General features: G+C 45.9%; 2 protein-coding genes across 2 annotated transcripts in view; one reads left to right on the forward strand and one right to left on the reverse strand.

Moving 5' to 3' along the window:
• Positions 1 to 1385, forward strand: part of ALG13 (ALG13 UDP-N-acetylglucosaminyltransferase subunit) — a 28552-nt gene extending 27167 nt beyond the window's left edge. Inside the window, exon 29 of the mRNA XM_061446385.1 lies at positions 148 to 1385. Within this exon, the coding sequence (XP_061302369.1) occupies positions 148 to 413 (266 nt within the window). The 3' untranslated portion in view covers positions 414 to 1385. The remainder of the gene's footprint in view (positions 1 to 147) is intronic.
• Positions 1386 to 12672: 11287 nt separating this feature from the next.
• The window catches only part of TRPC5 (transient receptor potential cation channel subfamily C member 5), a 94912-nt gene continuing 89059 nt past the window's right edge, over positions 12673 to 18525 (reverse strand). The window contains exons 8-11 of the mRNA XM_061445735.1: positions 17433 to 17639; positions 17223 to 17264; positions 14725 to 14814; positions 12673 to 14014 (exon numbers count right to left, since the gene is read on the reverse strand). Coding sequence (XP_061301719.1) covers positions 13280 to 14014; positions 14725 to 14814; positions 17223 to 17264; positions 17433 to 17639 — 1074 coding nt within the window. The 3' untranslated portion in view covers positions 12673 to 13279. The remainder of the gene's footprint in view (positions 14015 to 14724; positions 14815 to 17222; positions 17265 to 17432; positions 17640 to 18525) is intronic.

The following is an 18525-nucleotide window of genomic DNA, read 5'->3' on the forward strand; positions in this document are numbered from 1 at the left end:
TAGGAAGGGCATCTATGGGCATAAAATTGTCATCCAAATGGATTTTCCCTTTGGGCCACCAGAGTAATGCTGTCTTCATAGTAATGAAATTCTGCATAAACAGGCCACAGTTATAGTAAGAGTGTGTATTTTGTTCTGTTTTTTAAGGTAACTTTCAAAATGGAGAGGCTCCAGCCCTGTCCTACGGGTCAGTGTATTACCCAGTCATGTCAGACCCCTTCAGCCAGCAGTCTCTTCCTGGGTTTGATTCTTTAGTACCTGCCTATCGCTATGTTAGTACCTGGCATCCAGCAAATCCACCCTATGGAAGTTCTCCACAGATTGCTAATGCTGTGAGTTCTGGACCAACGCAGCAAGTGAGCTATATTGCCTCACCTAACCCTGCACCTCATGATGTGCCTCAAGGAATGTAAACCAGAGAACCATAAACTCACTTCTTGCCTTTGGTTTATTTGTTTGTCAACTATGTTGATACTGTTTTGTAAATCTCACCTTGTCTTAGTGGGCTGGGTCAGTTGATTAAACTACACTCAAATTTCATGTCTCTCCTTAGGTTTATGCTAGTGATACATGACTTAATGTTTTAGTGGATTATTTAGGAAAGCATAGGAAAAGATTGTACAGAAACAATAGTGCAGGGAACACAAAGCTTGAGTTTGACTATATAAAGTATGTGTAATAACCTATGCTATCACTAAATGAATATTGTACTTCTGAGGGGTTGCACTGGAACATGTAGACACCTGGTTCTTGCATAGTCACTGAAATAGGCTGCAGTTACAAATGCAGGTAAAAATAGGGCACAGGGTCATTAGAGGATGTTTGAAAGAGGTTGGCTTTCTCAGATTCAGCAAATCAATGCTGCTTTGCCACTAGTGGTCACATATTGTGATAGCTGTATTTCTTCTGTCTAATTTTGTTCTGTATAGGTTTCATGAGTCTTGAAACGTCTAAGAATACTGTTTGAATATGTTGGATATTGCTCTGTGTTTGTAAGATTTGGTTTTTGGAAGCTGTTGCACAAATGATGGTAGTCTTGGTGTTTACTTTGCACTGAGAGCACAAAATGAAAGCATTGAACACATGGAAGTGAGTGGTCATTGGAGGATGAAAATGTTTGAAAGAGATTGGCTTTCTCAGATCCAGCAAATCAATGCTGCTTTCCCACTAGTGGTCACATATTTGTAATAGCCATATTTCTTATGTCTGATTTTGTTCTGTACAGGTTTCATTACTTTTGAAAGAGTAAGAATACCGTTTGAATCTCTTGGATATTGCTCTATGTTTGTAAGATTTGTTTTGTGGAAGCAGTTGCACAAGTGGTGGTAGTCTTGGTGTGTATTCTGCACTGAGAGCACAAAATAAAAGCATTGAACGCATGAAAATGAGTGGTCATTTATCACTGGCAGGTTACATTTCTGACAACTAGGCATCCAACAGCCTGGACTGAAGAGATGTAGTTGTCTTGTGTGGGGTAAAGCTGCTCCAGCCTTCTGTGAGAAAGTAGCAAAAGATTTCAGCATGAGAATGGGGTGTGGAAGGCAGTAGCTCTGGTTTTGCTGATAAGTTTAGGAAGAAAACTTAAGAGTATCTGTGCATGTAAGCTGTAATTCTTTCAAAGGACTGTCTGCACAGGCTTTGTCCTTGGTAGAAACTTGCACCATACATGCAAAACCAGCAAGAAGTGGGTGTGAGCTGAGCCCTCCTTGCAGCCCAGGCGCATCATGTTGGCAAAGTCTTCTCATGGAGTAATGAACAAGAGCACAAGCGCAGGTAACGCTGCTCAGTGCCAGAGGCCCTGAAATATCCTTATTTAGCAAATCTTTAATTCTTTGTAGAGGCAGTCTCCTGACTACTCTGACTCTTTCCCAGGTGATGGGTGAACGCTGCAGCAATCTCAGCCTCAGCAGGTATTTATGCTGCTCCACCTTCAGGCTTCTGCTCCACTCCAGCCAGTGCCACAACAGCAGTCGCTTCGCAGATAGCAGTCCAGCCAGTCATGGTATCTCCTCCTTCTATAGGGAGGCCAGGTAGAGTATGCATGCTATGGACTTGGATTACTAAGATTTCAGTTACATCTTCCCCTCCGTTCCCCTTTCCCCCCACCTATCCAAGACAAACGTTAAAAGGCTTGAAGAAAAAAGTCAGCTTCAGACAGTGGTGTAATTGCCTTTTGCTGAAGTTGCAATCACCATGCTGGTGTTCAGTGATTTTCTTATTTCTTTTTTTTTTTGTACAAAACTAAGTGGTGGTGAAAATGGATATTGTACTGCTCCCCTCCCAGTTCTGCAGTTATTTCCTTTGGTATCTGTTTTAAGTATCCAAAGAAGCAAAAGCAGTAGGAAAAAGTGACTCCTTAAAACTTTTAAGTTAAGTTCAAGCAGCACTTTTGGTGTTGATCCTATTTCCATAGAATTCTTAACTTTTTACTCCCCTTGCTTAAAGAAAATGGCACTAGACTCCTCTGTTAGGAGGGTTGCAAGCTTGGCTGTTGGGTTGTCTCATCAAGTCTCTAATTGCTGTACATGTAATTTGGCAATTTAATAATGGTTTTTCAAGATGGAAGAGCCAGTTTAAAAGTCAGAACATGATGAAGATTACCCTGAGTAGGTAATTTGATTATCAGCTGCTGTGCTGCTTCAAAAACCCCAAACCATGCACAAAAATGGTTTTACAAAGTTGTTGGCAGTCAGGACCTTGGTCTTTGCATTTCTGCCTCTTTAGGAGCATTTGGCTTGCACAGTCCTTTGTGGAAAGCAGAGACGATACCATAGCTCCTTTCACTGAAAAACCATTCACTGCCCTAACCTCTTACAGGAACCAGTAAAGCGTGTGACTTACGAACTTTAAAATGGATTTAAGTGCAGTCTCCATGATGGAGTCATTAGGGATGTTTCCACCTCAGTCACAAGTGCCATCTGTCGTATCGCAAACACTCACTGTCAGGCACTGAAGTATCTTCCACTTTCATGCTGAAGCTATGAATAATGCCTCCTTTCTTCTCCTGGCACTGAGACAAGCCTTCCTTTTTTCTGCACAAATGGTTATCATAGTTACGTGTTGGTGGTTTTATCTTCTGGTTTTAGTGTCTCCTGCAGTCAGCTGCTTTTTTTTTTTCATTAGAAACACTGAGAATTCTGGAGTCAAGTTTTTTGTGTGATCATCCAGACTTGTTTACTTTGACACAGCATTTGATTATTGCCCCATTACAGTTTGGTAGTAGACCAATGCTCGGGGTTTTCATGCCCAGCAGAATCGTAGAATTGCCATGAACAGGGGCAGCAGGATAGAGCTTTCCGTATAAGCACATTTTCTCTTGAAACAAGCACAGAAAAGTCCATGGGTATTGAAACAAGTGCAGAAAAATCCATGAGTATTGATTTCTATTGGGAACAATTATTTTCCGTCAGAATTGTTCTTTCTTGCTTTCTTTATTGGCCTTCTTGAAGTATGTTACAGAGTAATGAGTTTTTAAAGGAGGAATTTGATCCTGAAATGTTTTTCATTTCTCTTCCTTTTGTGTGGATGGCTTTCCAGCCTTTAACAGGGAGAAGAGACGTGCAGCCAAGCCTGCACTAGTCATGCCTGCCGCCTCCTTTTCCACACCATGTTTTTGTATATGAAAGGCAGGGGCTCAAATTAACACCTGAAGGCTGTGCAGGAAGACTCCAGGAGCAGGCAGCGCCACAGTGTGCTCCCTTTAGATGTGAGCACCTGTGATTTCACAGCCCTTATAAACAGCCTCAGAGCCAAGCTCTTCTGAAACAGCAGGGTGAAAGAGGCAGTGATCAGCGGTAGTGTGTGTGTTTGGGGGGTGAGCTGCTTGTGGTTTTCAGTACGTCAGCCTCTTCTGAGCTGCTGCACATCCTTCTGCCCTGGGAAGGAGCAGGCTTTGGTCTGACCACATTCAAGACACTCGAGTGCACTTCCGTTCTCTGAGCACCCTTTGCTATACAGCTAAGCAGTGGTGCTTGGGTCTTGCACCAAAGGATGTGCTAAGCCTGTGCTCTGTTGCAGTTGGCTGTGGGTGCTGCCTTCCTGCCCTGTGCCCTGCAAACTGCCTCCACAGCTGGAGCACCACCAGTCCAGCTTGTCTGAGTGTGTTGACATCTCCTGCGCCACTGTTGTTTACTAGAGGGACAAGTCTCTTTCTGAAGTGTTCTGAGCTGCAAAATCTGTTGTTTAAGGTAACTATTACAAATACTGTAGAAGAAAAGCACGCTGCTTCTGCCTGCCAGCAGCACCAGTGTGCTGGCCTGTCACTCCGGTGCTCTGTTTCCCCTTGGTCACATAAGAACACCAAACTGATTCCTAGAGCAAGCTGGTTTTCTCTCTCAGTTGTGTTTCACACAGCTTCCAGTTCTCTCTGCGGTGCTGCTGGATACTTTTCTCTGTTATAAAATTACACCATCAATGATAGCAAAGATATTCAGTGTATTAATTCAGACCCATACTTCAGGAAACTGCTTTTTTCATAAGGGAGGAAAATAAAACCCTTGGACTTGATTGTTGCAATAAAATCAGAGTTTAAATTCTGCAGGGCAAGTCTGTATCTAGAAATTCTTATACATGATCAAGCAACTGCTGCTTCCCAAGTTTCACAGTCAGCTGAGTTGGGGCAAGTATGAAACAGTTGACCCAGTACGGGCCATAGGCTCCGAGCATATACTCAGGCAGTTACTGCACTTGATCCATCTCTGCAAGTGGTGCAATCTACAGGAGCAGGCACCCAAGTCCTGATGGGATGTGTTTATGTGTTGGGCTCATCAGGTTCATGGCTGTTTATCCCAGATGCAAACTCTTACCTTCCCTGAAGCAGGTGTTCTGCCATGAGCTTCAGGGTGCTGGGGCTTACCCTAAGTGTCATTCTGTTCTTGTAGCTGTGCTGTATTAGAGAAAATGGACTTTTGAGAGAAAGTCCAATATCCTCGAATGATGAAGTTAATGCACTAACTCCCTCTACACTCTCCTTTATATGCTTTTCATGTTCCCTATCCATTAGCGTTACCCTGCTCTTGCAGGAGGGTTGGACTAGATGATCTTTTGTGGTCCCTTCCAACCCGTAGGATTCTGTGATTCCAATCCAATCCAAATTGTGGTTTCTGGCTTTTTGCAACCAGTTCTTTTTAATGTTTTTCATAGTTAAAAGCCAAAAACCTTTGTTTCAGTGTTTGTGGTGATGAAGTGAATGTGTGATTTATATTGCTGCTTCAGGAAGCACAAGTAAGGGGAGGTACAATACACTGTGAAACTTCTTCCCCTGCCTCCCTGGTCACATCTGGAATTCTCTGCCGCAGCACATCTGTCTGCATCCGCAGGGACAGCCAAGGAGATGGAAGTCATTTGCAGGTGCAGTTTGGTTCCTGTTTCTGGAATAGGAAGCACAACTTGGGATTCGGGATGCCTGAACTTTGAACTTCTCAGCTCTCCGATGTGAGTGGGAATGCACTCATGTAGCTTGGAAATGTCTTCTGTATTTAAATAAAATAGCTTTCTGTCATGTGGGTATTTAGAGTTCTGTAGCTGTGGATCACTGTGGTCCTGGGCTTTGCTACAGCTTTTGGCTTGGGCTGTGTTTATTGCTCTCTGTGTCCCTGTCTCCCTTGGGCTGGAATCTTCTGCATTTCAAGGAAAGGGATCTTGCTGCTGTTTAACTTGAGAAAACTCTTGTTCTACTGGAGGCTTGACAAAGGGCCTCAGCTTTTGAAGCCTATCTCCATGCCTCCAGTGAGATGCTGTTGGAGGACAGCTTTACGTAAGCAAATTATGTTAATACAGTTGGATGCTGTTGCTTAATGACTCTTTTACACTCTTGGCTCTATTGCTGTGTATTGCTGTATATATCCCAGTGTGGCTGATGTAGTTGTGCTGGTGTAAGGATATCTTTGGGGAGCAAATTAAAATGGAATTACACCGAGACTTCTTTCTGCAGGAGTGACCGCGTTCACGTGGTGTGTTTTATTCACCAACACCTCCCGTGGTTTGCTGCTTTCTGTGGTAGACAGGATATGAAGGGGTTGGATTGTTCGGTGTGGATTTGGTTTTACAGAGCCAGGTGTTGTTCAGCTCTTGCCCATGAGCAGGAACACAGATTTGGTGGCCAGCTTTGTTGTAGGTGAGTGGGACTGTGCCATGTCTTTATGTAAGTACCAGTATAAGACCCTATAGAATTGGGGTCCTTACGTGCTCATCTGACAGCCCTGGAGAATCTGTGCTGAATGTGATAACTAAGAAACTATACATGCCAGGCCCGTTGCTGTTCATAAATGTTTATTATCAATAGGCAGCTGGAAATGTTACATCTGAAAAGGTAGAAACACCTTGAATTTCAATAGGCTTACATTTTGGGAAAAAATTAAATGCCTTTTTTCTTTATTTTCAGTTTACAGTTAAGCTAAAAATACACATAAAATAAATAATTTTATTTATTATGTACATCATTTCATTTTTACATGTCGCACATGGGGATGATGTGGAGGCTGCACTACAGACAGGAGAGATGCGAGTAGAAAAGTACATAAAACTAAGCGCTTGGTTTTGCTTTTTGCTCTTCCCCTCGTCTCTCCGCCTGTCTCTAGGGGTGGCTGTTACTCAACTGGCGAATGCTGAGCTCCCTTGTCTGTCTTTATCTTCTCACATCTAAAAGCTCTTTTGCCTGGAGCAGTTGCTGATCAAAACTAAAATAAAGGAGGGCAAAAAAAAAAGCCTCACCTTCTTATGCCACAAAGTAAATGGCAGTTTAAAACAAGTGAGTATGTTCAGGTGTGAAGCTCTTTCTGTGACAGCTTTTTTTTAATGAAGAGTTAATTTGATTGCTAAAAAATCTGTTTGCACAGTTAAGCCTTAGGGTCTCTAGGGCTTGCTATATAGAAAATAGAGTCCTTAAGCATCTACTAGTATCCTTGGCTTCCCCAAGACCCTCAGCCCTCCAGACCCACCTTATAAACACATTCAGTAGTTTTTAAACAAGACTATACAATACCCCAAAAATAGCTACACCAAAAAGTGCCCCCTTGCTCAAAAACAGCTATTTATAGTCAAAAGGCATTTCACTCCGTTGGCTAAAGGTATCACAGTGTTCTCTTAGCTAATGTGCTAAAGGCCAGCTCCTTCATTGATCATTTCTTGTCCTAAGCACATTGTTTCTGCTGGCTTAGGAGTTACTGCTGATAGGGAGATACCTTAGGTGGGAGGGGGGGGGAAATTCCCTCCACTAACCACAATAAGCTATGCTGAAGAAGACAATGCTGGCCAGGAGGAATGGGCTGCACTGGCTCCGTGGTAGGTGAGCCATGGATTGAGAAGGGTTAGCATGTGAAGAATGAACTGCATGACCCATCTGTCTTTTAGCATAGTGGGAGTTCTGAGCTAGGGCAGTAGGGCTCTATTGCTGTAGTGGTTGGGTTTGTTGTTTGTTTTGCACATCTTAAACACAGCATGTAGAAGTGTTTCCCTGAAGCACAAAATCCTGTCACATTTGGTAGGGGAGGAACAAACGTGTCTGCACTTAAATATACTTCTGTATCTAAAGCATTGAAATCATCGTTTTTGGTCATTAATTTACTCCAGAGCCGGAGTTGTTGTAGGTGGAGGCAATTGTATGAATAATATATGATGTGTTTGTAACAGTGTAGTGACCTGAAATGGGGAATTTTGTGTGAAAATGAAACTGAATCCAATTATAGATGGGTAGAACTGATGTGGCTACCCCAGAGTGCTCCCTGCTTCCTCCTCCTCCTCCAAAAACCCCAGTAAGGGATTGACTTGTTAGGTTTTGAGTTACACATTCACTGCAAACTGCAGCTTATTCTGGTAACAGTTTATTTTAGATGCTCCTCCCGTGAGCTGAGTTATTATTCACTGTGGTCTCACCAATTCTCCCGTTACACAAATAGGAGTCAGTGATGCTTCCAGCACACCCAGGCAGGCTGCAACCGGCTGTGCTGCAGCACTCGGGAGGTCCCACAGTGCCTCCGCCCCAAAACCAGCCCCATAGAGCTGCTAGTTGAGTAACAACTTCCATTAATTCCAGGCAGCCCATGTGGTTTGGATGCTTTTGCTTATTTTTTGCCATTTCTGTTTGTGTGATTACAAGAGAGGTGGGCGAGTGATCCTGTTTCTTTGGAAATGAGCCTTTGAGGCTGCACAGAACTTTCTCATAGCCGGGTCTGTGGGACAGTGTTAGCACCCCACAGGAGAAGTTACCTGGTTAAAGGAGAACTCGGCCAGACATGAAACCAAAACTGAACCTCTTCCTGGGTAACTGAAATACGCTTTTCTTTGGGATTTTGGTCTTTTGAAACAGAAGGTAGAAATATCAAAGCAAAACCGAGAAGTCCCAAGGGAAGTGGGACATACACTTAACAGTGAGACAGCAGCAGGTGCTTACGTAGTTTTCTAACTGCTAGGAAACCCAGCAGTAAATCAGATCCATGCTTACACTTACCAGTAACTGTCCAAATACCCATGCAGACACCCTGCAACTGCTCGTGTTCCTGGAAAGGGAGTTCAGGATGCTCGCAGCGCCCTTACTGTGCAAGTCAAATCTTAGAGCTCCCGTCACTCAAACCAAAGACTTTTATCCTGAGAAAGCACTGAAGGAAACCAGATTGGACCTACAGAGAAACCAGGGTGAAGGCCCCCCTGTAGGGATGCAGGAGACAGTCTCCTGCTGTCCAGGAAAGGTTCCTGCAGCAGCCCTTGTATAGGTGATACACCACTGCCCGAGGTGCGTGCCTGGGACCTGCCTTGTCCCGCTCCTCCTCACGCTGAGCAGGCAGCAGGGATTTCGCTCCAGCCCTTCCTGTGCCCCAGCACACTGCACACCCAGCACACTGTGAGACCCCATGGCCAGCCCTTCCCAATGAGGGGGTGAAAAATGAACACGAAGGAAGTGATGACACGTGGTGACACTTCCCTATAGCCCTATACAAGTATCCTAGCACATGCGTGCACATCAGTGCCTGTGGAACCTCCCCATGCTTAGAAGTCTGTTGCATCAACCGATCTTAACCTCTTTAAAAGGTAAAGTTTAATATTTATACATGAATATATTTATTTAAATACTCTTTAATATATACAGTGGCTGTTTCTGCTAAAAATTATGTTACATGTACCATCAGAAAAAGGATGAAACACAAACACAGTGACGTGACTGAAGGGTGAGACATAAATCACAAAAGCAAGGGTGTTAAAGAGTTTAGGCTTCCAGGGTATGCTCCTCCTGCTCACTGTCTACTGCAGAAGTCCCCTAATTTCCCTTCCTGGGGAAACCATGCCAGTTTTCTACGTGGAAAACTCTCATAACGGACATACAGTTAAATCCTAACCTGAATGAACTGTAAGAAAATAAAAGTACATCCTACTGCTACGGATATGAACTGCTTCCTGTATATAGCGCCTTTAATTTGAGGATCTGAAAGTGCTTATAAATAATGAACTAACCCCCCCTGCGAGGTAGGTAAGTATTATTATCCCTATTTTACAGATGGGGAAACTGAGGCAATCAGAGAGGTGAAGTGACTTGCCCAAGGTCACAGGTGAATCGGTGGCAAAGCTGGGACTAGACCTCAGCTGTCCTGTTCTCTAACCCTGTGCTCTCCCTATGGTGCATCTTCCTCTGGAGGGACCACGCAGCCAAAACTTGAGTATCCACACACACAGAGCGGTGAGTCAGTGAATATACAAATGCCATTACCACATCATCTGCAGAGATGGGTCAGTTAATTCCTTGTTCCTGAACAGCTTCCTTAGCCTCTGACCTGAGCACAAACACCTCCCAGCTCTAAGGTGATGTTCTTAACCCTGGCTGTTGTTTGTTAACCGTTTACTTGGTGATCACTTGTGGGTGGTACTGCTTTAAAGAGCCAGGTGAAAATGACACCGGGGATGGCAGGTGAGAAACAAAGCAACTTCAGGAGCAAGAAACCTAAAGAAAAAGTGGTAAAGATTCTATTACTCCCAATTCCTTGCATATGTGTAAGGATTATTCCTGAAGCCCAGGAAAGGCCAGGCCTGTGCCAGCTGGAGCACAGCTGTGCATCCTGAACCCAAGCCAAGGAGAAGTTTAATTCCTCATGGGAGCAGCTCCAAGCATCCCACCAGCTCCCACCCTGCTTGCTTGCAGAGGCAGCACAGGGGCAGTTCACCGGCTCCTCTGAAGGAAAGAGAACTTGCACTAAAACGTGTTTCCTTGTTGAGCAATAGAAAATGGGTAAATGCTGGTGAGTCCCAAGTACTGTGACTGCAAGTGGAGCAAAACCTACTTGGGTTTTTAATTATCATCCTATTTTTCACAGGCTGCTTTAATTTCCCTCCCCTGAAGCTCCTGTTTTAGTGTAATAATAACAATAATTCACCAGCTGCTATAAAGTCTATTGCTACCAAAGGGGATGCATAGATGCAATCAAACAGGACTTTGCCTTTTGGGGGAACCAATCTGAGTTCTGCAAACTCCTGGACACGTGAATCAATCACAGCAAAGCAAAGGTTTGTGTTTGAGTTCCGCAGTCAGCTCAGAGAGGAAGTATCTGGGTGATGAAACAAAGCCTGGGGGAGCCCCAGCCGTGATGCAGCTCTCGCTTTAACACTGCTATTGGGAGGGCCCTGCAGGCTGCAGGATCCATCACGCCATCCCAGCGAGGCTGTGACCGCCCCTGCCCTTTCGGGACACAGCATGGGAATGTGACTCAGGCGGTTTGTGCTGCCCTGTGTCATTGTTGGGGGGCACCACTGCAGAGTTAATTGTGTTTCAGTTTATTCGTACCCGTTAGTGCAGCGCTGCGAGTGAATGACACGTTACAACCACCACCGGTTCTCAGGGAAAGCTTAAATACCTTTCTGCTGTCCAAGGACAGGAGCCCCGCTTCTGTCCCAGCTTCAGTGGATGTCTCTGCACAACCCTACTTGAATCGTTATCATTCTTACTCCTTGCACAGGAAATACCAAAAAGATTTGCTGGCCCCATGTCAAGTAGAGTTCACAAACTGTGGTGGGGTTGGGTGAGGCTTAAACTGATTCAACCCCCCTGTAGCAGCTCTTGCTCATGTCCCTCTTTCAGAAATGTGCTCAGTTTGGTTTATTAAACTGCAGGGCTTTTATTGTGAGCAGCTTTGGGAGCTGCCTGCAGTCGGTGTGACTGCAGCTCCCAAATGACAGGGCTGCTGGATCCCTTGATGAGGGATCAGCAAGCTGCTTCTGACCTGCACATTCTACAGGTCTCCTTGTGCAGCACACAGACCAGTTTGCTCAGCCTTTCCTCAAGGAAGAGGAGATGCAGCTCTCAGACAGCTCTAACCCTGCAGTCGGTATGAAAGCCTGAAATCTGTCCATGCAAAAATGCTTTTCACTCTGCCTTAACTAACGCAGACAGAGGCTTAAATATCTGGGGCTTTCTACTGCATGCTGGTAACAAGAGTGGTGTCACCAGCAAGGAGTACAGAAACGTTCTGGAGTCTCTGCTCCTTGTTGCTGATTTTCCTTGACACCAGAGCTGCCCTAGAGCCACAGTCTCCTCCCTGAGGTCTGTACTGAAACCTGCCCACGGGTCCCGTGTGCTGGCACTCGCAATGCTGCTAGAGGAGCTGGGCTGCAGCGTTCACATTTACCCCGATGCAGCTGTAACCTTTAGGTGCCCAAAGGGAGAGGCAGGTTTCAAGCCCCAGCAGAGCATCCAGCTGCAGGCGTCCCAACAGCTCGCTGGGGGGGAATGGCTGTCGTGAGAAATCCCCCTCCTGACCCTCGTGCTGCCACGAGCGCTGCTCCTGCCCTGTGGTAGCACCCGAGCAGCGCCAGTGGCACTGTGGATTTCCCAGCATTACGCTTTTCCAAGTGCAGCTCACAACCAGGTCACACAAGAGGTGATGCTTTGGCGGCCACCCCTGGGGTATGCTCCAGCTCCTGTAACCTCTCCTGGGAACCGAGCCTGAAGCGTGGCAGCACGAGCGCTGTAACAAGGCTCTGTCCTATGGGAAGGACAGTTCTGAGCTTGGGACTTGCTTCCTCCAAGCAAGCAGCTGACTTAGTACCGGCTCTGGAGCGGTGGCAAGTGCTGATCTCTGTGTTTCTTAGCAACACCACACAAGAAAGTTCAAGTATCACATGGTTAAAACTGAAATCACTGTTAAAAAATGAACCATTTTGCCCTTGATGGGGTTGTCTTCTCCCCACGCTGATGCTCCTTAGGACAAAAGCAGTGACAGTGCAAGGTCCTGTGCTGACACTACTGTGGTTAGGGAAAGAAAAGATAACCTCTACCGCTGCACTCCTTTTTGCTGCACCTTAGCAAAGGAACTGCAGAGACTTTCCAGGCTGCCAGATGCAGTTTGAGCCTCTATTGCTTAGGTTGCTTGTCAAAAATGCAGCTCACGGGCCCAGGGAAGATGCTCTCTCTTAGCACTTGCCATCCAGGAGGATGGTTTCCTTCCTAAAGCCTTCCATCCATCAGAGAGGCAGCAAAAAGTAAATGCAGCAGTGGAATGAGATTGGGAATTTCAAGAGGCAGATGCAGCTGAGCGCTGGGTTTGGCTCAATGTGAGAACCACACTGAGGTTTGGGTTTCGGGGCAGTTCACCTATGCAGAAGTTGGCAGCAAGGCCCTAACTGGCAGGTCATTCTGCTCCCTACAGGGGGAATCTGTCATGGGAATTGGGTAAATGAGCAAATCATACCATGTTCTAGTGGATGATCAAAGGGGTCTCTTATTCAGTAACCATTTACAGTATTAATATAACAAACAACCTGAAACCCACACACAACCGAAAGACTCGGAGGTCCATATTGCTTAAAGAAAACAAAAAAGCCCAGTTGTAAATTGAAACCCTTTCTAAGAAGATTTTAAACACGATTCTCAGCCTCCTGCTAAGCCACTGCTCACCAGCTGGTTGTGTGGATGAGGAAAACCAAGCAGGATGCAGACCCAACGGGCTGGATAGCAGCAGTGAGAACCCAGTGGCGGTGGGACGATGGTGACAGCACAGGAGGAATCCTTTCCTCGGCCCCCAGCGTGTCTGAAGTCTGTGGGGTTTGGAGACAAGACTGCATCTGAAGGAATTCCTGTGGGTTACAGTGACCTTATCAGTGGTGAAACCTTTAGTTTGGTATTTGTGAGTGTAAAAATAGCAAATGGAAAACCTGCAGATGGCTATAAAATAGGCTAACATGAGTCTGACGCTTCTTTCCCACCTGTGGACAGAAAGGAAATGGTCATGCTGAATCAGATGAGAGCAAACCATTACAAATAAGGGGCTAAGTTCTCCAGGGAGTGCTAAGATAGCTTTACTTATAGCCGAGTCGTGACGTGATCCTCCTGCCCATCTTTCCACTGGTTTATAAACAAGTCACAGGCCTCTCCCCATGAATCAAACACATCCTCTGATGAGTCTATAAGTTTGGAGTTAGAGGAACAAATACTGGAAGCACAGTGAAGGGAGCTGGTACAAACCACAGGGCACTCCTTGCTCTGTCCTGTAAGTCTCGTGTTCCCACTGTAGTCCACCTCATTGAGGTTAATTTCACTTTTGGAACAATTCTCTTCTTTCTCTTTATCAATCTGAGAATATTTAATGTCTTTCCACATGTAGTGTGGCTGAATAATTCCGTCTGAAATAGTGTACATGGGTTCTGAGTTTGGTTCAGGGACGTGTCCATTCATCTTGGAGAAAAGCAGGCCCAGTCTCTTAAAGGACTCCTTCTTGGAGCTGGAAAGTCTCTGCACTCTATTTCCATTCCGGACGAAGGAGCGCTTACTGATCCCGTTGCTTTTTGGCTTCTCTTCCACCATATCAATCCCGGACATAGTTTTAATCAGAGCAGATACATTGAAGTCCTTTTTTTTGTTGGCTACATTGAAAGACACGCTCTTGGCTTTAGGTTTTTCTCCAGCACCATCCTCATTTGTTTCATCCTTTTGGGACACCTCCGTGCTGCTGGTAGAGTAACTTCTCCTCTGGGGCTTCCTGTTTCCTAAGAGGTCAAGAACTTCATAGCGAAAACTCGAGATGTCCTGTTTTAACTCCTAGGGCAAGAGCAGAAATGAGTTACACTCAGCAGCGTTATCTGTGACACGGAAGAACGATCATGGTCCCTTGGGAGAGCTGTTCAGTTACGCAGATGGCTGATAGCAAATCACACTTGCAAGAACACCAGGTCCATCATCATTACTCAGTGACACACAACAAAAAGCATTGGCAATACCAAGAATTGGAGACCTCCCAAGGTCTTTGTCTCCCAGGGCTGTGGGACCAGCCCCAATGACCAACCTGCTCTGCCCACACCACCACCCCCTCCAAGAAAAATAAAGGTCAAATAAGGGAGTTCCAGAAGAGGGGAAACTGCTGAAACTCAGGGGCAGGAATCCTGTTTAGGTGATAGGCCCAACTTTAACATGTTGGTGTGTGGTCTTCATATCCATTAACCCAGACTCATTCTTTGGCTCTGCCTGGGTTAGGGTTAGGAACATGATGTTAAATCAGATACTTCATTCCTACCATTTCCAAGTGCTTTTGTCTACAGAACACAGTAAAAATCGGGGGGTGATCATATGAGAAGATACTCAAGTAATATTTTCTGCTCAAAACCCCCACATGCACATCATCTAGATCCCAGCTCCAGTAACAGTCCTATTCCCACAGAGGCTGCAGATCATCCTAACAAGTAAGTGTGAGCTCTGCAAGCTGCTACTTGAATGAGTGTAACAAATTAAGGAATTAAGGAATAATGAATTACCTTGAAGTTCTCTTCAGTTAAACCTTCGTTGGTTTTGGAAGTTCTTATCATTGCTGCAACGTATCTTTTCACAAGGTTTCTTATCACCTCCTGGAACAGGAAACAACATGAATGATTCAGACTCTGTTCTTGCTGCACTTCCCCGAGTTCTGACCCACAGAACTCTGTCCCAGCTCTGCTGACTAGAAAGAAAATCACCCTCCGTTAGAAGGAGAACTCCCTCTTTTAAAGAAAACAAAACTTTGGAAAGGTTTGGAAAGGTCTCTTTGCACACAGAGTTGTGGTCAATGGCTCAGTGTCCGGATGGAGACCAGTAACGAGTGGTGTCCCTCAGGGATCGGTGTTGGGACCGGTCTTGTTCAACACCTTTGTCACTGACATGGACAGAAGATTGAGTGTGCCCTCAACAAGTTTGCCAATGACACCAAGCTGTGTGGTTCGGTTGATAGGCTGGAGGGAAGGAATGCCATCCAGAGGGACCTTGACACGCTTGTGAGGTGGGCTGATGCCAACCTTATGGAGTTTAACCATGCCAAGTGCAAGGTCCTACACCTGGGTCGGAGCAATCCCAGGCACAGCTCCAGGCTGGGCAGAGAAGAGATTCAGAGCAGCCCTGCGGAGAAGGACTTGGGGGTGTTGGTTGATGAGAAAATGAACATGAGCCGGCTTCAGTGTGCGCTCGCAGCCCAGAAAGCAACCGTATCCTGGGCTGCATCAAAAGGAGCGTGACCAGCAGGTCAAAGGAGGTGATCCTGCCCCTCTACTCTGCTCTCGTGAGACCTCACTTCGAGCATTGTGTGCAGTTCTGGTGTCCTCAGCATCAAAAAGGACATGGAGCTGTTGGAACAAGTCCAGAGGAGGCCACAAGGATGATCGGGGCTGGAGCACCTCCTGTATGAAGACAGGCTGAGAAAGTTGGGGCTGTTCAGCCTGGAGAAGGGAAGCTGCATGGAGACCTCAGAGCAGCTTCCAGTATCTGAAGGGGGCCTATAGGGATGCTGGAGAGGGACTCTTCATTAGGGACTGTAGTGACAGGACAAGGGGTAACGGGTTAAAACTGAAACAGGGGAAGTTTAGATTGGATATAAGGAGGAAATTCTTTCCTGTAAGGGTGGTGAGGCACTGGAATGGGTTGCCCAGGGAGGCTGTGAATGCTCCATCCCTGGCAGTGTTCAAGGCCAGGTTGGACAGAGCCTTGGGTGGCATGGTTTAGTGTGAGGTGTCCCTGCCCATGGCAGGGGGGTTGGAACTGGATGATCTTAAGGTCCTTTCCAACCCTAATTATTCTATGATTCTATGAAAGGGTTATGTACCTTCCACCTTGAATGCTCAGGAGTTAACTACAGCAAGCAGGCACTTTCTACCCATTTTGTATGTGTAAAAGCTGTTGAGAAGAAAATCTGGATGTTCTTAAGTGTCCCCAAGCTGTCTAATGTCAGTTCTTAAGGTGACCAAACTCATGGATGTGCTGTGTGTGCCTGTTTGTTACAGTGCAGGTTTTTGGCAGGATGAGATCCATCTTGCTCTGTGTTCATGAACCTCTTTGCTCACTTTACATAAGCAGACTGGTGCTTCAGGCTTGTACATGTATCTGTGCTGGCAACATACACAGAGGTGGATCTCTCAGTACCCAAGAAACTACTCCAAACCTTCCCTTCATTTCCCCCATTTCATAAACAGGGATAACAAGTCTGAGCAACACCAACACAGTCTCCGCACTGAGGTTTTACTGGGAGGTTTGTGTAAAAGCTCCTGCTGTTGGTACCCATAAGCTGTGCTGTGAAGTCAGGAAATAACCAAATGTCTGTTGTCCAAGGTGACTCATTACAGCAAACACCAACCTCAGAGAAAAATACTCTTTAAAAAGCAGATGTCTTAAGTAAGACAAATCCCTGATGGCTTTTGTCAGTAACCCTAAGGTACCACCTAACATTCTGGAGAGCACTATTTTCCCTTCCAGCACGCTGGCATAATGCACCACACTGAATGCAAGTACTGAAGCTGCTTTTAATACAGTTTCATCCTTTTGTAGCTTGACTTTAATGAGCATTTGATGACAGGCAGGCTGAGAAGAAACAAACCCAGCAAAACTCAACAAAGGGACCGTTCCTCCTTCCGGAGCTGTCCAAAACAAATCCCAAGCACTGGGATGCTTTACAAAAACAGCAGGAGAGGAACAATTCAGGAGTGTGTGAAAACACTGCAGAAACAGATTTAATCAGGGTGCTGTGACAGCCTGGTCCCTCTGACGGACCTGAGGGTGTCACCTTTGACTTGTGCTGATACCCAGCAAGTTTTCCACTGCTTCAGAGGGGGTGAAAGGCAAGGAGTGATTTACTCAGTCATCCCACCTCCAATGAGGAAAGGTTTTAATCCGTGCTAAGCAAAATCCTCTGAGGGGACTTGCACTTAGCAGAATACATTGCAGAAGCAAGAATGGAGGTTCCAGAAAATGAGCAGGAAGGAAAAACAAGACCTTTGTGTGCTCAAGAGTTTACCTGGTAATGTTGATTCTGGATCAGGTTGTCAGCATGCCGCTCCTGGAAAGGGAAAGGCACAGACAGGTTACCTCTTCAGTCCCATCTTTAGTGCTCCTGATGGCTCCTAGCAAGTTATGAGCCAGTAACCTTCTAGTGCAGGGGCCCTTGTGATGTGAACGTGCACAAGCACCCTGGAAAAGCGAAGTGTAAACGCACGCAGCTCCTTACTGTGAATGTTTTGAGGTTTTCGTGCCTCTTCTGTTCGTTGTCAGAGTCGTTGCCTGGGCACAGGTGATTGTGAAGCCACTTGCAGAGGTACCAGACCGACTTGGGACTTGGGATGATGTTAAAAGGAGGGGGCAGAGTGGCACCTTCATCAAAGTAACTCATCCAGAGCTTCGTCCGGGCAAACTTCCACTCGATATCCGCATGGTCCTGTGGGAGAAGGAGGGAGACTATCAACAGCTTCAGGCAGGCTCTGCATGGCGGAGGAGGTGGCACGTGAGCAATAAAGGGAGCTCTCCAGCTCAGGCAGAGCAGGAGCGCTTCTTCTATCTCCCTTGCTGGGGGTGTACTTAAAATCAATGTGAAATGTAGCCAGAGTGTCAAAATACCAACCCCTGAGGAATGAGATGACAGCAATATTCAGAAGAAGGAATTGCAGATGCTAAAGCCCAGCTTCGTCCTCAGAGGCTGTGCTCATATTAGTTTGCCAATACAAGAAGCAAGAAAACACCTTTCTTTGCTTTTTGTTAGCACTTTTATTGCACAAACCCTTGGTTTTCATGCATAAATCCAATGAATTCTCGCTTTCTTCCCTAGGAAAAGATATTTCACAGTAGGGATTTTTTGTTTCTGTTTTATAGCATCCATGAATTCAGCTCTTACAAGGAAGCGACACATTTTATGCGTGCCGTATTTTACATCTTGCCTCCGCATTATCCGTACACAAACCAGAAGACGTTTTACTGTTTGTTTTGTTCCACTTGTGTTAGCACCACGCTAGCTTGCCGTGCTCTAGTGGTTTTCATCCCCCAAAGTAACGGTGGAAAGTCAACAGCATCACTTTACAGCTGCACAGGCAGACACACGGTCCATACAGTCACTGCCAAAGGAATACCAAGGCTGTGCAAGACACTGCCCTCACAGACTGCAGAATGGTGACCCCCAAATCAAGGTATTCCATGGAGTCAACAGGCTCTTCTGCTCAGTAACACACTCCATATTCCCTCCACCATCAGGGCAGAGCTCTCTGCCTCCAGCCTGCACTCAGAGAGCTGCTGCAGCATCATTCAGAATGGATTTTGTGCTCATTTGGAGT

The sequence above is a fragment of the Pezoporus flaviventris genome, unplaced genomic scaffold (assembly GCF_033815535.1).
Source record: "Pezoporus flaviventris isolate CSIRO_AGI_PZ_B2104156 unplaced genomic scaffold, CSIRO_AGI_Pfla_v1 ptg000005l, whole genome shotgun sequence".
Classification (NCBI taxonomy): domain Eukaryota; kingdom Metazoa; phylum Chordata; class Aves; order Psittaciformes; family Psittacidae; genus Pezoporus; species Pezoporus flaviventris.